Source organism: Cucurbita pepo, chromosome LG06, assembly GCF_002806865.2.
Source record: "Cucurbita pepo subsp. pepo cultivar mu-cu-16 chromosome LG06, ASM280686v2, whole genome shotgun sequence".
In the NCBI taxonomy this organism is placed as follows: Eukaryota; Viridiplantae; Streptophyta; class Magnoliopsida; order Cucurbitales; family Cucurbitaceae; genus Cucurbita; species Cucurbita pepo.
The window spans coordinates 1,146,583-1,169,373 of NC_036643.1; the positions used below are offsets into that span (position 1 = coordinate 1,146,583).

Consider the following 22,791-nt stretch of genomic DNA (forward strand, 5'->3'; position numbering starts at 1 on the left):
TCCTATAAGTTTCACTCAACCACCTTGGGGCAGAAATTTACACTTAAGAAAGAAAGCAGATTTCAATCAATGGCCAATCTTAAATGAATTTGGATCTCTCAAATCATTTCATGAACCCATAAAAGACTCAACTTTTCTTTAACGAGCTCGTAAATATCTCTTAAATACTACAAAACCATCCATTCAGATATATCTCATTTCAAAAGGAAGGCTGATCGCACGACCTGAGATGTCATTTCAAAGGGATTGTCGGCATAATAAAGTGATTCCCTCCGTTGTCCATTTCAGGTGCAGTGATCCATCAACCAATTCATTTGTCTTTCACCTTTTGCTTTTAGAGACCAGACAGGCACAAAAGGTTAAAAGTTACTGACAAAAAAGTTGAAATTCTGATAAATAAAAATAATACTAATCACCACGATGTGCTGTGAACTCTCCCTATTGTTTTCATTCTGGTTCCGATTTATGCTGTAAAATCAGAGCTTTTAAGATAATCTCAATAATCAAACTTCTGTCAGTAAAAAGAACCGCAAATAAGCAGCAAAAGCAGCAGCAGCAGCAGCGTATGGACAGAATTACAAAAGGACGTTGAGGGTAGTCACGACTTACAAAACCACCTCGCAAAATAATTAAAACGGCTTCCAATCAAATGGGCTGGTTCACATACGCCACTAACTCCTATAAGGAACACTACAGAAGTATATATCCACTAACAGATAATTGAAGAATGATGTACTGCCTCACCCTTCATCTCCTCGTCAAAAGAATCCTTTCCAGAAGTTTGCTATCTCACTGGCTCTTAGAATCACATTGATAATGCTGGTGGAACGGCTGGCCCCTCCAAAACGTAGGAGCGAAATCCCGGTACCGAGAGCAAACATCTATTGAATTTCCCCATCCTCGCCAAGCTCCCCGTCTTCTAGTTCGTCGTGATTTCTACGGGAACCATCTCGATGATCTCTCTTGTGCCTTCTGTGCCTACTCTCACTGTCTGATTCAGGTGAATATGCGTGCTGCCAAGAAACATAGATAGAGATTTAGTTTCTGTTCTCATTAAAGAAAACAAAGTCACAAGCATCTACGAGGACATTCACGTGCCTTCCTTGATTTCTTTCGGTCACTACCGTGTTTGCGGGACTTCTTAGACTCCTCTCTCTCATCTTTATCAGAACCACCATCATCAGTGGCACTATGATGTCGCTTACGATGTTTCCTATCTTTGTCCTTCTCCCTTTTCTTGTCTTCTCTGTAGACATGAGTTTCGCTTGCATCCACATTTTCACTATCTGTTTCATCCTTCTTAACCCGGCCCTTATCCTTTTCACGTTCTCTTTCCTTCTCCTTTCGCTCTTTCTCCTTCCGCTTCTCTTTTTCCTCACGTTCTTTTTCCTTCTTAGCCTGCAAAAATAGAAGTTCTATCTCAGGAGGAGAAAAAATTTCAAACAGCTGATTTTTACACTAAAAATCCTTTACCCAACGACTCAAAAGTAGGATCTTCAAGCTAATCAAACATAAGAAAAATATACCACACCTTCTCCTCCTCACGCTTGCGTTCCTTTTCTTTTGCCTTTTCTTGTAAATGAACGATGTATTCCTCAAAAACTTCCTTAGCAAAGCTCTCTTCCCCAATTGATCTAAGCGACGATATAAGAAAAGGAAAGCAAAAATGAGCAGAAAATTGAGTGCCCAATAACTGCATTATAGTAAGTAATAGAAATCTTAAAGAACTACCTATATTCTTCACTCTCTTCAAAAAGATGTTTGCTATCCTCCCAGTTGGAAGAATTCGTAATCTCCTGTATCATAAATACAACCATTGAAGGTCAACTTTCTGGGAGAGAAAACAGTCAACCAAAAACGGACTCATATGTCATTAGCATTCTAAATACCTTGAATGTATGGAGAAGTCCTGAGAAGTCATCAGCCAGACGTTGACGCCTTTTGGCTTCTTTCTCCTCCTTTTCTTTGGCTCTTTCTAGTAAGTCCTCATATACAAGCTTCATCACAGTAGGGAGAGTATTATTAATATCTCAAAATACGTATCATGTTCATTGATTTGGATTGTCAATAACAATCCAAAGGAAGCAAAGTTAAAGATACAGACAAGGAAATGAAGTTTTTCACATAAAGGAGGATTCATGAGCCTAAACAACAGGAATTTGGGAGTAAGTACTCAAGATACACAACAATTATCTTTAACTTAAGAGTCTGACCACCATACGACCAAAATGCAAATTTTGTTTCAGGTAAATAGAAAAATGGAACTATCCTAAGAAAAAAAAACATATGGTACATGACACTAGTACTACAGGTCGAGTTAAGCATGTTGTAAAATCAATAATTATAGAAGAATTTTTACTTGAGAGAAGGGTGGAGTGATACCTTAAAATTTATATCTGAAACTGCAAGAGAACCACCCTCTTCAATGGCAGCCTTAAAGTCATCAAACGTCCATGATGAAGTGATGGTAATCTGAAAAGCAGTCCGTTAAAATTAAAAATGGATTCAGCAGCAGAAACTGTTAATAAAGTTTATAATCCTACTACCTTCTCTGCCTTCATCACATCTTTTATCTGAGCTTTTTCTTCATGATACTGGAAATTTAGAGAAAGAAGAGTGGTAAATGTGAGCTTGACAGTGGAATTTCAAAAGCACCTTTGATTCAACAATAATAGAATGCAGACAATTTAACTGATAACATAAAGTTCTGACATAAATTACGGAAATAAAATGAGAGAATCCATCAATTCAGTTTGAAACTATTTTTGGGGGTAACAAGAATGCAGGCGGCCCTGCAATAATCTTTTCAGGCAAAACATGTACTTCAGGAGGATTCAAGCTGATGAACAGAGGGAAATTCACCGAGCAGCAAAATTTGTAAGTGCAATAACTCCTGTCATTAGCTAAGTTTAACTAAGAACAGTTAGACTACACACTACAGATTTAGTGAAGTTTGTGGTCTCATGTTATACTCGATCATCAAAAGAATTTCTACTGGGGGAAAGACCTTAGGACAAAAGACATGCTAAATTAAATACCTTTATTCACAATGCATTTCTTGGGGAGGGGAGGACAAATAAACATAAGGCATATTATCTTAAATTGATTCCTAGCAGATATAAAATGAATCACAAATCGGATGGAATGCTTTACCAACGTGAAAAATCACCTATAGGCGCGGAGCTATTAGAGTTTAAAATCACCATTGCCAAATATCTTTGATAATAAAGCAAACCATTAAACTCAACAAAGTTTTAAAACGACGTATAGTAAGATGATAACCTTATTCTCTAATTCCTCCAGAACATCCTCAAACAGGTCCTTTGGTGTTGAGCCAGATATATTAGAAGCAACGGCTTGATACTGAGGCAACTCCTTGACCTACCAAAAAAACAATCAAGGATGTGCAGAAACATTCCTAGTCCGAATTTCAATGTTCTGCAACAGATTAAAAAGTTCTATACCTTCAAACAGTAATCACGCCAGAAAGTCTTAGCTGTAAGAATACCAGCAGTAATTTGTTCATCCAAGAGTTTGCGAAATTCGTCGCGGTTTTTTCTTTCAATTCGTCTCACACGTTCCTTCAAGTGGTTAAACATGAATGTGAGTGTCCTACGTACTTAACATAACAGGATCAACTATCATATGATTAATTGTAGGGTAAGACCTTTTGTATCTTTTTCTGCTCCTCTTCCTCCTTTTCCAAGTCACGTATATAGTCCTGTCCCAACAAAATACAGCATAAAATTTATTGTACACAAGCAGCAAATCAAATAAAAATGGAAGACATACCTGGAAAATAAGCAAGCGATCAAGTTTCTCAAGACGTGAGCATCTTTCATCGTCTTCCAATCGATCTTGTACTTTCCGCCACTGGCTGTTCACCTAAACCGCAGAAGACAGATTGGGAGACTAAGCCAGAATACGGATTAAGTAAATTTATATATCCCAAATTCTCGAGGAAAATACCTTTATATAATCACATGACTCAAGGAAGTTCCTATATTCAGCAATATTTTTCTTGTGCTCCTCTGCAGCCCTTTCTTTTTCCTGAATTTAAGAGAGAGAGAGAGAGAGAGAGNAGAGAGAGAGAGAGAGAGAGAGAGAGAGANTGTGAATGTTCCCTTATCTGGAAAAAGGTATTTTCATACAATCCTATGTAAAAGAGGTTACAGTATCTTAGTCACTTTTTGTTCTTCAAGTAGTTAATACAATTTCAACTTTTTTATGAAAAGAAAAATTCTTAGTCACTTTTAGTTCCCCTACACAGCCACCAACTCAGATACACAACTGACTACAAAAGGGAAATTTCTCATTGAACAGTACTAATGCACATGCATGAATAAATAAATGATTCCTACCTTCCTCTCAAGTTCCACTATGTAGCTTTCAAAAAGATCCTCCCGGTCTCTAGAACGTTCAACAGCTTTGAACCGTTCATCATTCTCAAACATACTAACAGCTTTGCTGTCCCACAAAAAAATTGAAAATGAAAAAATGTAAGGTTGAAAGGACTTTACAAAGTAGTAAGATAAATAATGATAACAAAAAATAATAACTAAGCAACAAACCTCCATCTGGTAGATGATGTGAGTTCCTTGGACTCCTGAATGAAAAATGAATATGAAAACGAAAATCAAGATCTCTAACAACATCAAATAAGAAGAAAGAACATGACAGGAGAAATTGCCTACAAAAACTTACTTCCAACATCTTGGTGAACTCCTCACGAGCTTTTTTCTGTTTTATGCGTCTTTCCTCCGCATCCAATTTTTTCCTGTGTCCTAAATACTAAAAACATAAAATTCATCAAAAGAATCATAAAGTTTGATCTGCCTTTGTTGCAAGGAAAAAATGTTGGGGAAAGGGTGAAACAGTGTACTATTTCATCCCAATCATTTCAATAAGACTTCATTATAGTCCAATCATATCAATACCTCATGGAATGCTTGCTTCCGTTCACCAAGAGTTTTCAAGGCACCATATCTTTTGTCATTAATTATTTCTCGCATAGCCTGATCAGATTGAATTAGCATGCAATAGGATGAAAATTGAAAAATGTAGCATGAAAAATGTCTAAACCAAACAAACCTGCTCCCACGTCCAATCAGATTTTACGTTGACAGATTCCAGAAGTGCTTTGAATGCATTCTTTGCCTCCTGAGGTTTATAATATATTTTTAAGAAGAGACAATAAATGCAATAATTATGAAAACAAATGCACAAGAAAATATATTCACAATATACCCATGAGGCACTCAATTTTTTTTTCTCTAAAAGTATGTGAGAACATGTTTTCCAGAAAGTACCAGTTTGTTGGCAAATACTAAAGGTTCATCATCAGCAGATTTTTCCTCTAAAACGGTCTCATTAACTTTTCCTGCAACTGCCATTCCCTTCCTTGCTTCCTGTCATGACTCCAAAGATCATATTGAAAACCAATGACCCAAATTTTGGAAGACAACAATAGTTTGGCAGATGAACTAACCAAATTAACCTAGTTTATTTATTCAAATTAAGAAGTAGAAAGATCTTGTTTTAGAATAAAGTTTCATAAAAGTAAATAAATCAATATCATTTATGCGGCAAGAAGTATCATGTTGTAATCTCCCAGAAATTACCTCGATGTCTTCTGTAGAAGTTCCATCAACAGAATTTTTGACATCATGGGATGCAAGGCTTTCGAAAGGAGTCCTATTTTCAAAACAACAAAGAAATCAATGAGCAGAACTAAATTGGAATGATACACGCACAAGCTGCTATCCAAGGAAGTGTGGATGTAGAAACTATATCAGCAAGACTAGTGCATACACTGACGAAGCATTGGCATGGAGCACAGCAGGAGGACCGGTACCTCCAGCAGCAGCGACAGATTGAGAAGAAACTGTTCCTGGCACACTAGTTGTTAAAGCAATGGGAGTGCCAGTATTGGTCAATGACCCAGAAGCCACCACTGAAGGAGAATTGGATACGGAAACAAAAGGAGTGACTGGAACTGGACTCGATGCAACCCCAGATACCGTTGGAGAAATGCTGGAGTTAACAGATGAAATTGCTGGTGTTTCAGTATGGGAGAGACCAACAGCAGGCGTAGGTTGAGGTGTTGTAGCAGCTATATCTGTTTGTGTTCCTTGGGCAGCTTCTTTCTGAGCCTGCTCACGAGCCAACTGCAAGCAAATCTACAAAGTTAGATTGAAAGCCAAGAATCCTTTTGAAAGAAAGATATGGGAGTTGTAACCCATGATTTCAACCTTCAGTTCTTCTGGAATGGTCCACTTTGATTCTTTCGTCACCTTATTGTAATAGTACCTATTTCCAACTCATGGCAAACAATTAGAGCACATGCTTAATCATGAAGATCAAAAAATGTATCACACTAAAAAAACTTGAAATATGTGAATGTGACCATGCAAATGAAAAATTGGAAATATACGAGCTGATGACAGATACAAAACTACGCACTTTCTTCCATCTGGAGCAGTAAATTCCTTCCACACAGTTGATGCATCAGCCCTCTGTAACAATTATTTGAATCAGAAACACAGAAATATTTTTCCAGGAAAAGAAATTTGAGATAGTTGCTCAACTACGAAAATATAAAGAGTTTTAAAGATATAACACCAAATATAGAATACAAAAGAGGACAATAAAAAAAAAAAACAATAGTTAAATAAAATATATGATAAAGAGAACTATATAACTTAGTAAGAGAATGTATATCTACAGAAAATAAACCTAAAGACATAAACCAATAACTGACATAAACGCATACCTAGAAAGATCATACATGATCCCTGAATTAATAGAATACCCAAAGAATATTATTCCAGAGAGCCACTATATATCCCAGCCCCAAGATATTGAATATGAATGAAAATAAAATCTTAGAACAGCATATCTATGACCATGAATTTTGTTCGGAAAAGTGTTTTCTTCAAAGAAGCATCATAATGTTACAGGTAAACATGACAGATGATAAAAAAAAAATGACATTTACCTCAAGTGGTGTCATAAGTTCCAATGGCTTCTCCCAACTGGACTGTTTGGTTTTTTTGTTGTAATAATACCTGGAAAAAAAATAGTTGAGCAAGTGAAATCAAGTTGACATATATTTAAACTTGGATTTTAAGAAATCTAAAAGCTACAAGGACGGTGATAAATGCAACATTACCTTCTTCCATCAGCTGATGAATGCTCTTGCCAATCAGATGAAGACTGCTGATTGAGGACATGTGCATTAGCAACCCAATGTTAGAAATGACATGAAGGAAAACCCGTCAGAATACAGAAATCAGCATCCTAATAGTACTGAGGAGCTAACATCAGAAATCTGTCTTAATGTCTCAAAGGAAAATACTGTATAATTCGTTTATAATAAAAAAACAGACCTTTCCCCCAATGTGGACGTTACATACAGAAGAGTGTGTCAGCCTTACAGGCTTATACAAAGGTTCTCAGTTTGAACTAATTATGGACTGAGGGTAATTTCAAGAAGAGTTTACAGGGAACGCCAAGAAGAATAATGAAATATAGCCAAAACACTCCATCACACTCTTCCCTTTTTGTACCATAGATCTCAATTAATTGCCTTTATGATACTAATACAAAGAATTTCAGCCCTTCTTTTAATCAATGACTGAAAAGTAACTAAAGTTGTTGAAAAGAATAATAAATGAGGATTTTCAGATTTATATATATCTTAACAAAAACCTACCACTACTGAAAAATTCTTATGTTTGATTCAAGTATAAATATAGGCAGTAAATGAAACAACACTCCACCACACCATGTAACTGCCCAAATCTACCATTGGTCCCATTTCCCCATAATATCTGATACTATTTAGAAAGCGATGCAGCTTTGAGAGAAAAACTTCCAGGAATTTCCATGGTGTCTTCATAAGCCAAAAATCACATACATTGTTGTAAACCATTTTTAGCACCAATTAATAAGGCCAAAATACATCTCCCACCCTCCCACTTCTCCGCTCATGTAGTCCCCACATCCATGGGCTAGTTTAAGGACAATTTTTCCACAAATGGTCATACTCCAAACTTCTCCCAACTTATCAAATACATCCCTACATCCATGCTTTCCTAAGACCATTTATCAAGACCTTGATAAATAAAACCATATTTGCAATATGCTAAAAGAAGAGAAATGGCAATTACAAACTACAGTGAAAAGAAAATAAACAATAGATTGAAGTCCACCTCCTGCAGATCTATAGCACCCCCCTTCAATCAATGAAGATAGAAACAGACAAAAGTAAACAGGGGAAAGCAAAACATACAGGGTTTGCGGCAGAAACTGAAGAGTTCTGATTAGCTTGCTCGATCGGTGAGACGGTGTTTGTAGTTTGGCTTACAGAAGACAGCCAAGGTTGGCTATTACCAACTCCAACGGGTGCATGCATTTGTGACATTGACTGGAACTGAGAAATGATACCAACATCATTATGTCCATCAAATGTGGACAGCAAATATACTAGAAAATAACTTTTTTTTAAAAAAATATCTATTCAAATTGACAGAAAAGCAAGTAAACAACACGTAAAGAAAGTGAGGATTACGGTATATGGTGAAGAAAGAGGTAGTCCATGAGCACCCAAACCATGCATATGATTATTTGGTGCAGGCACATTTTGCTGGGACTGAGGTGGGACAGAAGTAAGAGGCCTTGTCTGAACATAAGGCATTTGTATAGGCTGGGATGAAGAAGTGATGTAGGTAGGATGGCCAGGCCTTGGAACTAACTGCGGTATTGATTGAGGATATTGATGTTGCTGGAGTTGACCAGCTGGCCCTCCAACATTTGAAGAAGATATATTCTGCCCTGCTAACTGGAACTGTTGGGCAGATGATGAAATGAACGTCTGGCCTTGTTGTGCTGGGATAACTGGCCGAAACTGCAGCAGAAAGATCTCAGACACTCATACCAACTCTATAGACATAAAATAGAACATAGTCTTCACCAAATATCAGTACAAATAAGAAACCAAATAAAACCCTGCATGAATCAGTGAACCAGAATTTCGAAGAACATTCACTGAAACGACCAAAAGTGCCAAATACTAAAACACCAAAAAGGAAGGGAAAGGGTCCCAGGAATTTCTAAAAATGTAATAATAACTGAACAAACAAAGTAAATGTCTGAGCTCCAGTAGGTAAGTGTAAGCAATAAAATCTAGACCAAGTAATTCTATATATAAACACAGACACATGCACATGAAGAGCTAAAATCAGTGATGTCTAGTAAGAAGTAAGAGAGGGTTCTGTTACCTGTCCACCTGAGGACTGAGACAGATTTTCCATTTTAGAGCATAACCAAGTTTCAATCTTTGAGCATTGAAAAAAGGTAACTAGAGATCACAATACCAACAGATCAGCTAAGCCAACTTCCAGTTGAAGCCCACCAAAAGCAAGAAATAGAGACCCAACTGCAAACAACATAGAAATATTAAAGAAAGCAGGAAGAGAACTAGAAAATATGTCAGAATTTCATAAACTGAACGTCTCAAAACGTTATTTATGACGAAAAAAACCCGTATGGTTAGGCATGGAAATGAACAACTGTTAGATCACGAAGATGTGAATAAGCAACGGAACATCTTGTCCCATCATCTTTCTTGTTTCCTAATAGATTCTCAACCTCCAAATTCGTAGCGGGGATAGAAGAAACAAACCAATCCCATGCAGCGTGAGTGAGAATATCACCGCACACTTCACTCTTAAGATTAACAATCCCCAAGAAATCACAATGTTACCGCATAACAGTAAATTGGCATGAAGGAGAATGACACAGCGGAAAAATAATAGACCGATTCACAAGAGACATCGATTCCTATCGAAGGAGTGATGAAAGAATACAATTAGCTCCCCGATGCTTCTGCAAACCCGAATCATTTTCTGCCACTAGACGTCACTTCCTTGAGGTAAACCGCGGTGTTCTTAAAGAATATAACCAATATCAATATTTGTGACGAACCCAGCTCCTCGTTAAACATGGTTTTTCAAATCCATTCCCTTTGCCGGAATTTTTCTATAAATCCAATAAACCAAAGCGCCTAGAGATAAAGAGAGAAATAGATTACTCACAGTTACGGCTGTTGTTTGAAGTTGCGGTGGGAAAACTGGTGGCGCCAAACCCAGTATGGTAGCGGGTAAGAAACCGGAGTGGTCGGATCACGAAGCTGTGGGTAAAATCGAGTTTTTAGGGTTTAAGCGAGGAAGTGGCAGAGATGGAACTGATTGAGAGTACGGAGAAGTTGAAAAGGTATGGTTATCGGCGGCTAAAAAATTATTTACCGCGTTCCAGAATTAACCCTTTTCGGAATGTACTTTACCAAAATTCGCCCTCGCCGATCTATATATATTGGTCGCTATTTGTCGGAACCACCGTTCGCCGGTCAGCCCTTCTGTAAGCTGTCATTGACTTTCACCGCGAATTCGTTTTTAAAGTTGAATAATAAATTTTTGTTTTTATTTTTTAAAATTTGACTACAAATTTACAAATTTAAATGTAATTCCAATAAATATAGAAATTAAACAAACGCATATTTCAAAAGTAGAAAACTATAAACACTCCTTTATATCTATTTCCATAAATTGATTTTTAAGTTGAATCTTAAAAAAAAAAAATAATAATAATAATAAAAACTCCAAACATAATTTTAAAAAATAAAAAATTATCAAACAAAAAGTAAAAATGAATTTCACATGTGAATATTAAAATATATTGAAAATCATGTCTATACAACCAAACCTTAATGCATCTAAGCCACAAATTATAAACAAAAAGTTGTAATCCTTATTGAATTTTACAAAGGTCTAATTCTATAAATATTACAAGCTACGCCATGCTTCTTTCGTCTACACGGTTCGTTTGGAAACAGGGGAGCTAATCAAACTGTCATCTCGAACCGCCGTCAAGTGCTTACAAGACAAATGACCAAACAAGTTCATCCACCCTCCAAACCCAGTTTTATTCTGCTTCAACTTGCAACTCTTCTCATACTCTCCATTCGTGCACTCTCTGAACGCCGCAAGAAAAGGGTCTTCAAAGACCCCATCTTTCTGCACCTTCTTCTGGCCCTTTCTCGCCGAAGTACACGGCGGTGCCCGCAGCTGCTTTTGCCCCAGATCGTCGTCGCCCAGGCGGTAAAACGGCGGCGCCACTGCTGCCTTGCACTCCCCTGGCTTATTCTCCCACGAGAAAGCCACTCTGCCTCTCGAATGGGTTCTGTTGTTGCAGGTCATCGCTCACCGTTGATCTGCTTAATTTCCCGTATTTGAAATGAAGATACTTTCAGTGTTTGGTTTTGGTACTAGGTCAAGAATGTAAAGGCTGTTTTTTTTTTTTTTTTTTTTNCGGCAGTGGATCGCTAAGGACAGAGAGATAAAAACAGAGAGATGGAAGGTGTGGTGGCTGTGAAGAAATGTAAATACGACTGCCCCATGTATCCTCTCCTTCTCAAAGAGAGCGTGGAAGTGGACTCGGTAGAGCCCCGACAAACAAGCAAAGCCAAATACTGTGTTCTAAATTAATAAGTCAATTTAAATTGTGATATCTAATATTTACTCGTTATTAACTTCTTATATCCAATGTATAGAATTACTGATCTTATAGCATTTTTATTTGTAGATTAATCTGTATTGATTTTAAATGTAACATTTTTAATTAAATTTGTTAGTTCATTCTCATTTATATTATTTATAATGAAATTGGTCAATGTTTGGACAATTTGGGCGATTTGACTACATACAGCGTTATTAACTAAGATGAACTATGGTTTTTTAATATTATTTTATTTCACAATAGAATATAATATCGGGTCAATTATTATTTTTATATATATTTTAATGTTTGGTTGAGATAATTGTCGAGTGTTTTTTTAAATAAAAATATTAAACATTACAACGGACTATTCATTTGTTTATTGTCCACATTTAACCACTATTTTCAAAACCCAACTCTTATTTCTAACTTTGATACTATGCATCAAAGCTAACATTAATCAATATTGTCAGACGGTCAATATCATAGTTTTAAAACAAGTAGATTTTCATTTAAGAATGTTTCGTCAATTTTGTATAGACGGTCAATATCATAGTTTTAAAACAAGTAGATTTTCATTTAAGAATGTTTCATTTTTGTCTCCAACTAATACGTGATCTCACAGTTATCATGCATCTTGGGAGCGTTCTGGTGGACAGAATGGTGGAGTGAGATGGCCCCATCCCTACCAGCCAAAGGACAGCTCTTGTTTTGGTCCAAATGTGATGGGTGTAAGGACAGTGTACATGAGTGGGTACATAGTTTGTTCTTGTTGGACTTTGTGTGACACTTGTAGCTTAGGATTTTAAGCTGGAAATCAAATAGGCATCAACATTCCAAACACAAGATCGGTTTAAATTTTAAAGATAAACAGATAAAGATCCTTAGGACTGCAACACCCAATGCTCTGCAAACCATGTACGAAAAGACACCAATTTGTCAAATCCACCAGACCTGCCCTTTACTGACTCTGTGATTAAAGCAAAATGAAAAAAAACCCCAAACCAAAACCATGGCTGCAATAAAGAGATGATACCCATTTTGGTTACCTGACCTCCGCTTGCTCCGCTCTCTCTGCCCTTCGTAAACTCCCTTTAGATTTAGCAACCTTTTGTAATTGGAGAGAGAGAGAGTGCCAAAAGCGATTGAAAGTAGCCAATAATGTTTCCATTCTCTTTGGCATTAATGGGATATTGGGTGCTTTTAGAACAGCAAATGCGTCATTAGAGAAGACCCACCTGGTTTCAATTTGTAATTCTTTTTGAATTTTTTGATCTCAGTTTTGTGTAGGTGGGGACTTGGAGTGTTAGATCTCGTACCGAATTCTTTACAAGGACATGAAAATCTCTTCCTAATAGACGGTTTTAAAAATCTTGAAGGGAAATATGAGGAAAGTCTAAATAAGACAATATCTGCTAATGGTAAGAGAGCCAGATATTGAGTTGTGTGCTAGCGAGGAGGCTGAATCCCAAAGGGGTGGACACGAGCTAGTGTGCTAGCAAGTCCAAATAGGACAATATCTGCTAATGGTAAGAGAGCCAGATATCGAGTTGTGTGCCAGCGAGGAGGCTGAATCCCTAAGGGGTGGACACGAGCCAGTGTGCTAGCAAGGGCGTTAGGCCCAGAAGGGGTGGATTGGGGAGGATCCCACGTAGATTAGAGAAAGGAAGACCCTAAAGGGGTGCTCTCCCATTCTCTAATTTTAAAAATTTTGAGAGGAAACTTGAAAAGAAAACGATTCGGAGTGTGCTCTCCTAATCCCTATTAGATGCGTTTTAAAAAACTTGAGAGAGGTGGAAAGTAAATCAAAAGAGGACAGCTAACTTAGAAGGGGACATTTTCTCTCTTAGTTTTTGAGAAATTTTCATTCTTTTTGTTTGTTTCATATGCACAAAGACTGGGAGAGCATAAGCATTGTTCATTTCTTTGTATGAACTATGCAAAACTTAGCTCTATCATGTATATCATTGAGAGGGAAAACCAAATCAGGAGCTTATTTTGTCTCCAATGATTGAGTTGCTTTGCTAAAACACAATAAACTTCTGCATAAGTAGAGGGAGATGACTATGGAAGTTACTTCTGAATCTCAGCAACATTCTCTCTACCACCACCAAAGCCAGCCAACTCCAGCAATAGCTATCTCCAACACCATGTCAGATAGCTTCTCAGCTTCCCAGCACTACAATGGTGATTTTCTGTCTCCCCTGTCTGTAATGCCGCTCAAGTCAGATGGGTCTCTTTGTATCATGGACTCAATCAGCAGATCACAAACTCCAGGTCTATTTCTTTCTTCTTATGTCAAATCTTTACTCTGATGAAGCTGTTCTAACCAAAAGTTCTTACCTTTTGATGCTTAGAAACATTGCCAAACATCTCCCCAAAACTTGAGGACTTTCTTGGTGGTGCAACTCATGGAAGAGAGGCGGCCACAGCTCTAAGCTTAGACAGCAGATATTGCAATCAAAATCCTGAGGCTAACTCAGAGAGACAACAACGTATTCTTCTTCATTCTCAGCGATACTATTCTGGAATGTTCCATTATCCTGCTGAGGATGTCAACAAGGAGTCTCATATTGCAAGTTATTGCTCTGAAATTCGACAAGATATGGAGCAGCGCATCAATGGCTGCTTTGGAGGAGGGAGGAATTGCCAAGACTTGCAGACACTTAGCTTGTCCATGAGCCCTGGCTCTCAGTCTAGTTGTGTTACTACACCAAGCCAAATTTCTCAATCTGGACAAGCCACCATGGAGACAAAGAAAAGGGCTTTGGCTGATCGAAAGCAGCCGGTCCATCGGAAGTCGATCGACACGTTCGGACAAAGAACTTCACAGTATAGAGGTGTTACAAGGTTGTTCTAAAGTTTCTAATATGTTATGTTTGTTTTAGTATAAATCATTATGAGATAGTTTAGTGAAATTTTGGTAGTTCTTTGTTATCAGACATAGATGGACTGGTAGATATGAGGCTCATTTGTGGGACAATAGTTGTAAGAAGGAAGGTCAAACCAGGAAAGGGAGACAAGGTTACTCAGATTTTAGACCATTTCCTTGTTGCTTGTCATGTTCCTCCAATGTTTTTGTCTAACTTCAAACCATTTCCTTGTTGCTTGTCATGTTCAACTTCCTTATGGATGCTGTTGAATTCAGTTTATCTCGGTAAGCGTTTGTCGAAGAACGTTGCGGTAGGAAGTCGATTACATGGAAGTTTATTGGTAGTTAATTTGAATTTCAGGTGGCTATGATATGGAGGAGAAAGCAGCAAGAGCTTATGATCTTGCAGCTCTCAAGTACTGGGGACCCTCCACACACTTAAACTTCCCAGTATGATATGATTATAGCGTTATCATCCAGTTATGGTCTTTTGAATTTTTCTGACAATGGTGTTTTTACAGTTGAAGAACTATGAACTTCAAATTGAAGAAATGATGAACATGAACCGCCAAGAATATGTCGCGCACCTGAGAAGGTACTCGAAAAAGTTCAACCATTTTGTTGCCATACCGTTTGCTCTTCGTATTTCTGTGAGATCCCACATCGGTTCGAGAGGGGAACGAAACATTCTTTATAAGGGTGTGGTAACCTCTCCAACCATGATGGAAAGCGCAAATAGGACAATATATGCTAGCGGCGGGCTTGGACTATTACAAATGATATTAGAGCCAGACACTGGGCAGTGTGCCAGCGACGACACTGGACTCCCAAGGGGAGTGGATTGTGAGATCCCATATCAGTTAAAGAGGGGAATGAAACATTTTTTATAAGGGCGTGGAAACCTCTCCCTAACAATCGGAGTCTTAAAACTTTGAGGAGAAGCCTAGAAGGGAAAACCTCAAGATGACAATATCTGCTAGCGGTGGGCTTGGACTGTTACAATTTTCTTGTAGATGGTCTCATATTCTGGTTTTTGGTTTGCAGGAAAAGCAGTGGATTCTCCAGGGGAGCTTCCATATACAGAGGAGTAACTAGGTGTGTTTGTAAGATTCCATCAATGTTTTACTTTTGCTTAATTTTGCGAGACCCCGTGGAAACCTCTCTCTCCAGTAGAAGGGTTTTAAAACTATAAGGTTGACAACGATACGTAACGAATCAAAGCGGATAACATCTGTTAATGGTGGGCTTGAGCTGCATTAATACGGCCTCATTTTGTTTACTAGATCAGTCTTTTGACTGCTTTTTCAGACATCATCAGCATGGGAGATGGCAAGCTCGGATTGGAAGAGTCGCGGGGAACAAAGACCTTTATCTTGGAACATTTGGTTTGTGGAAGTTTCAAGCTGTTAAATTTAGACACTTTTCATATTATGTCTTGAATCTTTAGCTGTGTTCTTTGCTAGCTATGAGTCTACAACACTTGACCAATCCAATTTTATTAGCTTTGTTATCATCTATCCTTTGCGTTATAATGATGTCCAGGCACACAAGAGGAAGCTGCAGAAGCATATGACATAGCAGCTATCAAGTTCCGTGGCATAAACGCCGTGACAAACTTCGACACTTCAAGGTACGACGTAGAAAGGATCATGGCGAGCAGTAGCCTCCTCTCAGGAGAATTTGCAAGACGAAATAGAGATCACAAACCAACCAACGCCATCAAACATGAAGAACCAAAGCAGAACATCTCTCGAACCGACCCCGCGGAGGTATACAACAACAATTTAGATTGGAGGACTGTATTCCACGAGAACCTGCTGCTGGATCCAAGCGCAAGCGTCGAATCCATAGACCAAAAGTCCATGGCCTCGAGCGGCGGATACCTGAATAATCTGATCGGAGTCGTCGTCGAAACCGAAGGTTCAAGCAAGTACAAGGCTCACTTCTCCAATGCTTCATCTGTGGTGAGCAGCTTGAGCAGCTCAAGGGAAACTAGTCCTGACAAGCCAAATGGCTCCTCCTCGGTTCCATTTGGAAGCAATGGAAGAAGTATATGGCTCCCATCACCACCGCAAATGAGGCCTGCTCCTGTCTCTTTGCCTGTTGAGTCAACTGTTGGTTGGAATGATGCCTAAGACAAAGCTTCGTTCCATGTCTTTCTTCATTGTTAAAAAAAACATGTAATGAACTGTCAGAACTGCACTCACGAACACAAGAATCTAATCCAAATCCAATCCACCTTGTTTTCCTCGAATCTTTTGGCTCCAAATTCTAAGCAAGCGGGAAAAAAGAATTCATTCAAGCAATGCAACATAATAATTGAGTGTGCCTTTCATTATTTCTTTTGAATGGGATGTACAATTCCAGCTCACACCCATTGCCAATAATGCAACCAGGCCATGGCACTCATTTTTTCTTTCGGTCTTGTGAAAACTTTTTCCTAGTAAACGCGTTTCAAAATCTGTGAGGCTGATGACGACACGTATCGGACCAATTTGTTAGCAGTGAACTTGGACTGTTATAAATGGTATCAAAGCCAAACGTCGAGCGGTGTATTAGCGAGAACATTGGCCCCCAAGGGAGGTGGAGTATGAGATCTCACGTCAGTTGGAGGGTGAAATGGAACATTCTTTATAAAAATGTGGAAACCTCTTTGTTGCATGAACGTTTTTAAATTGTGATGCTGACGGTGTACGTAACGGGCTAAAATGGACAATATCTACCCGTGGTGGCTTGGGGTGGTATACTCTTAGTCTACAGACCCATCATCGCCATTCCGACTTTGTTTCTTTGTTAAAGACGACACAACACCACCACTTTTACTGTTCTTTATCAAACAAACGAAGAAGACTTCAACTAATTCTGGAAATTGACAGCAAATTTTCTTAAAAGAAAGAGACAACTGGTTTGCATAATAAGGTGTATGTATGTGTGTGCGGTGTTATAAGCAAAAATGGAGGGAGATTCTTGGGTCTTTGAAATCCCAGTCTTGCCATAATTTGATGGATTATTGGAGGAATGGGGTATCACTATTTTGCTTTCTTTGTGTAAACACTAAATAAATGTCCAGTGGGTCTCATTGGTGGGGTTCCCACGTGTGTAACCGCTATTTCTGCACGACTCACCAACTGCCATCTCCATTATTTTAAAACTCATATATATATATTTTAGGGTGTTTGATATAAGACGTAAAAGTTTTAATTTTTTTTAGATTAAATTAATAAAAATATCCTTATTTATTATTCTTAAACTTTCAAAAAAAAATTTAAAATAACCTTAAACTTTCAAAAATGTATAAAAATACTCTTATCATTAGTTTTATTTTATTTTAAAAATATATTTAAAATTTTACATTAATATTCTTCAACTTTTTAAAAAGTTCAAAAATACCCTTTTTAAAAAATACTTATAAAATTAAAAAAAAAATTGAAAAGTTATTAAATTATCAGAGTTGAATGAGCTAATCCAATAAGCGGCACTTTGATCTAAGGAGTGAAGCTCAAGAATTGGGCTATGGAATTGCCTATTGAAAAAGTCACATTGGGCTTGGGCCAATGTTGAATTTGGGCCTATAGTTCTTAGGGCCAGCCCAAATTAATGTGACTAAGTGTGTGGCATTTGTTTTGATGGGCATCTTTTTTTTTTTTTTGTTTTTTTTTTCTTTTACTTTTTAGAGAGAGAGTGTGTGTGTGTGAGAGATGTGGTTGCTTTCTGTAAAGAAAAGGAAAAGAGAAACTTTCTTCAAAAGTGTGATGGAATGAAGCATCAAGCATGGGCGGAGATTAGCTTTGAAAAGTACCATGTTTTAAAACAAAGTTCCATTCCCTAATTAATTTATTATTTTTAACTTTTGAATTAGGGCCATTAATTTTTAATTATATATTCCAAATGTTAATGGTCCACTTTCCGTATAAGTGTTAAATGTATGATTTCCTTCTAAATTAGCCAAGGTAAGATACAGTCTGGACTCTTTGTCTCTGGAGCTTTTAAACAAACTACATCATTTGTTCGACATTTGAATTACTTCTGACTACACCTTCAATAAAATGACTCTGATATCATGTTAGGAATCACGAACCCTTACAATGGTATAATATTATCTACTTTGAGTATAAATTTTCATGACTTTATTTTAGATTTTTTTTTAAAGGGGTCGTATCAATGAAGTTATATTCCTTACCTATAAACTTATAATCGGTATAGAAAATAAGTACACATGGAATGATTTGGAGTGAGAAGGGAGAGTGATAAGTTTGATGTAGCATCGCAATCAATCATGCATCTTCTTTATAATACTATTGAGTAACCAGTCCTACCTCAGCTGGGCCCTCACATCAACCGAGAAATATACATAATATAATATTATATATAGAGGAATAGATTTGGGTGGTGTTGACCAGAGGTTTGACTGGGGGTGGGTGGGTGGCTGGCGATTGGCTGTGACTAGAAAGAAGATGCAGACAGACGGGAAGAGTATAGCTGGAAATGGAAGAGCAGGACAAGCAAGTAAATTTTGATGATTAGATTCCAATATTCCATATGTTGCTAACCCCAAAGCACTCTTAATCAAAACAAAACAAAACAAAACAAACCAAATCACAGGCTTACAGCTGTTTCTTTCAATAAATAAATTAACCTCCTTTTTCCCTTTTTCTACTCCAAATTGGCTAATTCTTACCCTTTCATTCTTAATCTAACGCAACAAAAATGGAAGAACACACACTAATCTTCATCAGATTATGATACTCATTCACGTTCAAACCCTCCAATTTTAATACCCTGTTTCTTGGTTGTAGCTACCAGGATTGATATCTCCAAACCCTGTCTCTGCTACTCACTTTTGTTCTTCTTCTTGTGTTCTTCCTGATCTAAGCAAAAACTAAAGGAGGCTTCTCAAATCAATCATATTTGGGCATTTGATTGGATGGAGAACTTGGAAAATGTTTTTCTTCCATACCCAAAAGTGAAAAGGGAATCTGCTTTCCTTTTACTGCATTCATGAGCTGTTTCATAGCTAATCTCATTGTTTCTTCTCCACTTTATACTCTCAAAGCTTCACTTTCTTGCGTTGGCCCCCCAAATATATATATTTTTTTGCTTCCCTTTCCTTTTTGCATTTGAACGCAGCAGAACAGAGCAAGCTTCTTCTACACCTTCATGGGGATGCTGCTTTTACTTTAACAACGCCTTATAAAGCTGCAAACCCTACTACATTTTGTTCTTTGTTTACTCTCGCAAGATATCACCCTCCCCCTCCCAACTCTGGTCAAAACCGCCTTTCCTCTTTCATTTTTTTTTTTTAAGGTTTGTTTTCCCCTCTTTGGAAGTAAGGTTAGCTCGTGAAATGGGTGATCTCGAAAACGACGAAATGGGTTTTCGAAATTCAAACGAGGGGTTACTCAATTGTTCATCTTCCGACAAAATTCCAGGAACAATGGCGATGGGGTCTTTCTTTGGGTCTGGTTGGGATCCAATGGTTTCTTCCCATGGCGAATTTTCAAATTCTTTTCCTGTTGTTTTGGAGAGCCATGGAGGGAGTGGGACGACACAGGGTGTTCATTATCCCACAGATTTGGGGTTTGCCAATGGGAATTATTCCGACATGTTTGGTTCTTTTGGTGTTGCCGGGCAGATTCTTGGTGGGTGTTCTTCCAATTACAGAAATGGAGGAACCACAGAGAAGTTATTACCACCATCAGGCGAAGAAACTGCTGCAGGATCACCAAATGGTAAACTCAGAAAACGAGCCCTTGATTCCACTTTCCCATTTAGCCAGCCAAACAAGGTAACATCGATGAATCTCTAATCATTTCTCTCTCTTGTTCATCATTTTAATTGCAAATCATGCCATTGACCAGAAATCTGAAGTGAAATTGAAGAAGGATGTTTCTGGAGACAGTTCCAGTACACAGGAAGAGAAGAACGCAGAAATGGAGCAGAAATTAGGTGGTAAGGCAACTGGAAAACAAGCTAAAGAGAAGACCAATGATAGCACAGAAGCTCCCAAGGAGAATTACATTCATGTGCGAGCTAGAAGAGGGCAAGCCACAAACAGCCATAGCCTTGCTGAGAGGGTAACTTTCTATGAACTTCTGAAGTAAAATGTTGTTGTTTAGTTGTGTTAGACGTTTGAAACACTTTGGCCAATAGGTGAGGAGGGAGAAGATTAGTGAGCGGATGAGATTGCTTCAAGAACTTGTTCCTGGATGCAATAAGGTAGCTTGGTTCAATTGATTTTGTGAGTTTCTTTTGCCTGTGGAAACTTGATTTTTACTCCAACTCGGATTGTTTTTGTCTCTTAGATTACTGGAAAGGCTGTTATGCTTGATGAGATTATCAACTATGTTCAGTCACTGCAACAGCAGGTTGAGGTATGTGTTTAACATTCACACAAGTTTGGATGGATTGAATATATCTTCATTTGCATTAGTACCAGTACCGTTAGGTAATCTGTGAGATCCCACGTCAGTTGGAGAGGGCAACGAAGCATTCCTTATAAGGGTGTGGAAATCTCTAGTAAATGTGTGTCAAAACCTTGAGGGAAAGCCCCAAAGGGAAAACCCAAATGGGACAATATCTGTTAGTAGTGGGCTTAACCTGTTACAAATGGTATTAGAGTAGACACCAGGGGGTTGGATTGTGAGATCCCACGTCGGTTGGAGAGGAGAACAAAACATTCCTTATAAGGGTGTGAAAACCTCTCCTTAGTAGACGCGTTTCGTAACCTTGAGGAGAAGCCTGAATATCTACTAGGGGTGGGTTTAAGCTATTACAAATGGTATCAGAGCTAGACACCAGGCGGTGTGCCAGCGATGACATCGAGCCCCCAAGGGGGAGTGGAATGTGAGATCCCACATCGGTTGGAGAGGACGAAGCATTTCTTGTAAGGGTGTAGAAACCTCTCCCTAGTAGACGTGTTTCAAAACTTTGAGGGGAAGCGAAAGTCAAAGAGGACAATATCTACTTGGGCTTAAGCGGTTACATAATCTCAAATGAAGTTGTGTGATTATACTTTTCTGCAGTTTCTGTCAATGAAACTTGCTACTGTCAACCCGGACGTGAACGTCGATATCGAAAGGATTTTATCCAATGATGTAAGTTCATACTCGTCTTGGATGCTTAGAATCTTCTAAGATTTAGTCTATGAACCATTTTGAATTGGTTTAACTTTTGTTTCGAGTAGATTTTCCACGCACGAGGCAGCAACGGAACTGTTCTTGGATATGATCCCGGGTTGAGCGCGGTTTCCCCGGTCCCTCCTCACCGAATATTTCAGCTTCAGGGGACGATGTCAAATATGCCAACCAACACCACATTCACACAGTTTCCTCCTTTGCCTCAGGTAGCTAACATGGTAATCCTCTGAATGATGATGATGCAATTCTCTTGTTTTGTGTTCAACAACATTAATCGAAACGCCTTTACGCACAGACCGTGTTAGAAAGCGATATTCAAAGTCTTCTTTAAATGGGATTCGACTCGAGTTCGGGCCCTCACAATTTGGAACCAAATGGTATTCATTCTTCTTCATGATCCAATAAATTTGCATTGTGAAGCTCCAAAGGTAGAGATGTTTGATCCATAATTCATTTGGCAATGACAGGGCGGTTTAAAGCAGAGCGCTAACTTCATGCAAAGGGCGGTTGAAATGTTTTGAAGTTGACAGAGAAAAAAAAAAGCATTAAAATCTGTATAGGATTCAGTTTCTAACTATTGTTCTTCGAATTTTAGCAGAAGAAGATGGATTAATAGCGCAGCAGATAAGGAATGTAAATTTAGATTTTGTGGGCGAGGCTGATTACAATTGGTTTGAATTTCATCCTTGTATGACCAACAAAGCAGAAGCTTGTTTTTTTGCCTTAATTATATCATATTTTCAATTCAAACATCCATTTTATTAATGTTGTTGTTTAGTTTCTTAAAGTTTTCGATACAGAAGTTCAAATTCTCGTACATAAATTAAATTTTAATTTAAAAATTAAAAAAAAAAATGGTTCTTCCTTCATTTTATTTTATTCTAGGATAATCTGTCCTGTGAAATGATATGGGTAATTGAGAAGGACAAGAAGAGAGGATGTGTGTGGGGTTCGTTCTTGGCACCCCAGGCGGCGGGGGCAGCGATGCGATGAATGTGTTGGGAGAATTTAAAGACCATAAAGCGGCAAGTTCAGTCTTTTCTGCGTCTGCCGAACATTATTTTTCCAACTGTCATTCGCCTCACCGATTCATTTAGTATAGCAGACAATAATTAAAGATGGTAATAATAATAATAAATAATCATAACAATAACCGAAAAGCATATCTTCAATGAATTTCGTTTGGAGACAGCAAAAGACAGCTCTGAAACTTTTCGGCTCCCCGCC

At 38.1% G+C, this 22,791-nt stretch overlaps 3 protein-coding genes across 5 annotated transcripts; 2 read left to right on the forward strand and 1 right to left on the reverse strand.

Moving 5' to 3' along the window:
• Positions 1-423: 423 nt before the first annotated feature.
• LOC111796840 (pre-mRNA-processing protein 40A) lies at positions 424-10,343 on the reverse strand. 2 transcript variants are annotated; one of them, XM_023679617.1, is made up of 28 exons: positions 10,098-10,343; positions 9,282-9,439; positions 8,573-8,908; positions 8,294-8,434; positions 7,172-7,215; positions 6,998-7,067; positions 6,463-6,515; positions 6,252-6,309; positions 5,812-6,167; positions 5,622-5,694; positions 5,310-5,408; positions 5,092-5,160; positions 4,938-5,015; positions 4,705-4,791; positions 4,572-4,606; positions 4,362-4,467; positions 3,970-4,050; positions 3,793-3,885; positions 3,668-3,721; positions 3,465-3,581; positions 3,283-3,381; positions 2,547-2,594; positions 2,383-2,472; positions 1,890-1,997; positions 1,732-1,796; positions 1,532-1,634; positions 1,099-1,398; positions 424-1,013 (listed from the first exon to the last, which is right to left on the reverse strand). In XM_023679617.1, the coding sequence occupies exons 2-28, from the start codon at positions 9,312-9,314 to the stop codon at positions 882-884; spliced, it is 2,928 nt and encodes a 975-aa protein (XP_023535385.1). In that variant the 5' UTR covers positions 9,315-9,439; positions 10,098-10,343; the 3' UTR covers positions 424-881. The 2 variants fall into 2 exon arrangements, with proteins under 2 accessions (XP_023535385.1, XP_023535384.1); XM_023679616.1 differs by having other exon boundaries at positions 7,172-7,218.
• Positions 10,344-13,390: 3,047 nt separating this feature from the next.
• Positions 13,391-16,682, forward strand: LOC111797662 (AP2-like ethylene-responsive transcription factor ANT). Its single transcript, XM_023680737.1, has 9 exons — positions 13,391-13,833; positions 13,914-14,406; positions 14,498-14,580; positions 14,705-14,713; positions 14,790-14,878; positions 14,950-15,023; positions 15,473-15,523; positions 15,737-15,813; positions 15,971-16,682. The coding sequence occupies exons 1-9, from the start codon at positions 13,617-13,619 to the stop codon at positions 16,561-16,563; spliced, it is 1,686 nt and encodes a 561-aa protein (XP_023536505.1). The 5' UTR covers positions 13,391-13,616; the 3' UTR covers positions 16,564-16,682.
• Positions 16,683-19,119: 2,437 nt separating this feature from the next.
• On the forward strand, positions 19,120-22,329 carry LOC111797605 (transcription factor bHLH74-like). Of its 2 annotated transcripts, none has more exons than XM_023680659.1 (8): positions 19,120-20,213; positions 20,287-20,502; positions 20,579-20,644; positions 20,731-20,799; positions 21,451-21,522; positions 21,612-21,782; positions 21,860-21,941; positions 22,032-22,329. In XM_023680659.1, the coding sequence occupies exons 1-7, from the start codon at positions 19,773-19,775 to the stop codon at positions 21,893-21,895; spliced, it is 1,071 nt and encodes a 356-aa protein (XP_023536427.1). In that variant the 5' UTR covers positions 19,120-19,772; the 3' UTR covers positions 21,896-21,941; positions 22,032-22,329. The 2 variants fall into 2 exon arrangements, with proteins under 2 accessions (XP_023536427.1, XP_023536428.1); XM_023680660.1 differs by having other exon boundaries at positions 19,121-20,213; positions 21,612-21,770.
• The last annotated feature ends 462 nt before the right edge of the window (positions 22,330-22,791 follow it).

What these genes read in the sequence shown, in the direction of transcription:
- LOC111796840 (XM_023679616.1), bottom strand. Translation starts at nt 9,314, where the DNA reads ATGGAAAATCTGTCTCAGTCCTCAGGTGGACAG. An exon ending in TGGAGGAATTAGAGAATAAG is followed by an intron (nt 2,595 to 3,282) that starts GTTATCATCTTA and finishes CTAAATTTCCAG; the next exon opens with TATCATGAAGAAAAAGCTCA. An exon ending in GCAAGCGTGAGGAGGAGAAG is followed by an intron (nt 1,399 to 1,531) that starts GTGTGGTATATT and finishes CTATTTTTGCAG; the next exon opens with GCTAAGAAGGAAAAAGAACG.
- LOC111797662 (XM_023680737.1), top strand. Translation starts at nt 13,617, where the DNA reads ATGACTATGGAAGTTACTTCTGAATCTCAGCAACATTCTCTCTACCAC. An exon ending in TATGTCGCGCACCTGAGAAG is followed by an intron (nt 15,024 to 15,472) that starts GTACTCGAAAAA and finishes TTTGGTTTGCAG; the next exon opens with GAAAAGCAGTGGATTCTCCA. An exon ending in CCTTTATCTTGGAACATTTG is followed by an intron (nt 15,814 to 15,970) that starts GTTTGTGGAAGT and finishes AATGATGTCCAG; the next exon opens with GCACACAAGAGGAAGCTGCA.
- LOC111797605 (XM_023680659.1), top strand. Translation starts at nt 19,773, where the DNA reads ATGGGTGATCTCGAAAACGACGAAATGGGTTTTCGAAATTCAAACGAG. An exon ending in TTGTTCCTGGATGCAATAAG is followed by an intron (nt 20,645 to 20,730) that starts GTAGCTTGGTTC and finishes TTTGTCTCTTAG; the next exon opens with ATTACTGGAAAGGCTGTTAT. An exon ending in AAAGGATTTTATCCAATGAT is followed by an intron (nt 21,523 to 21,611) that starts GTAAGTTCATAC and finishes TGTTTCGAGTAG; the next exon opens with ATTTTCCACGCACGAGGCAG.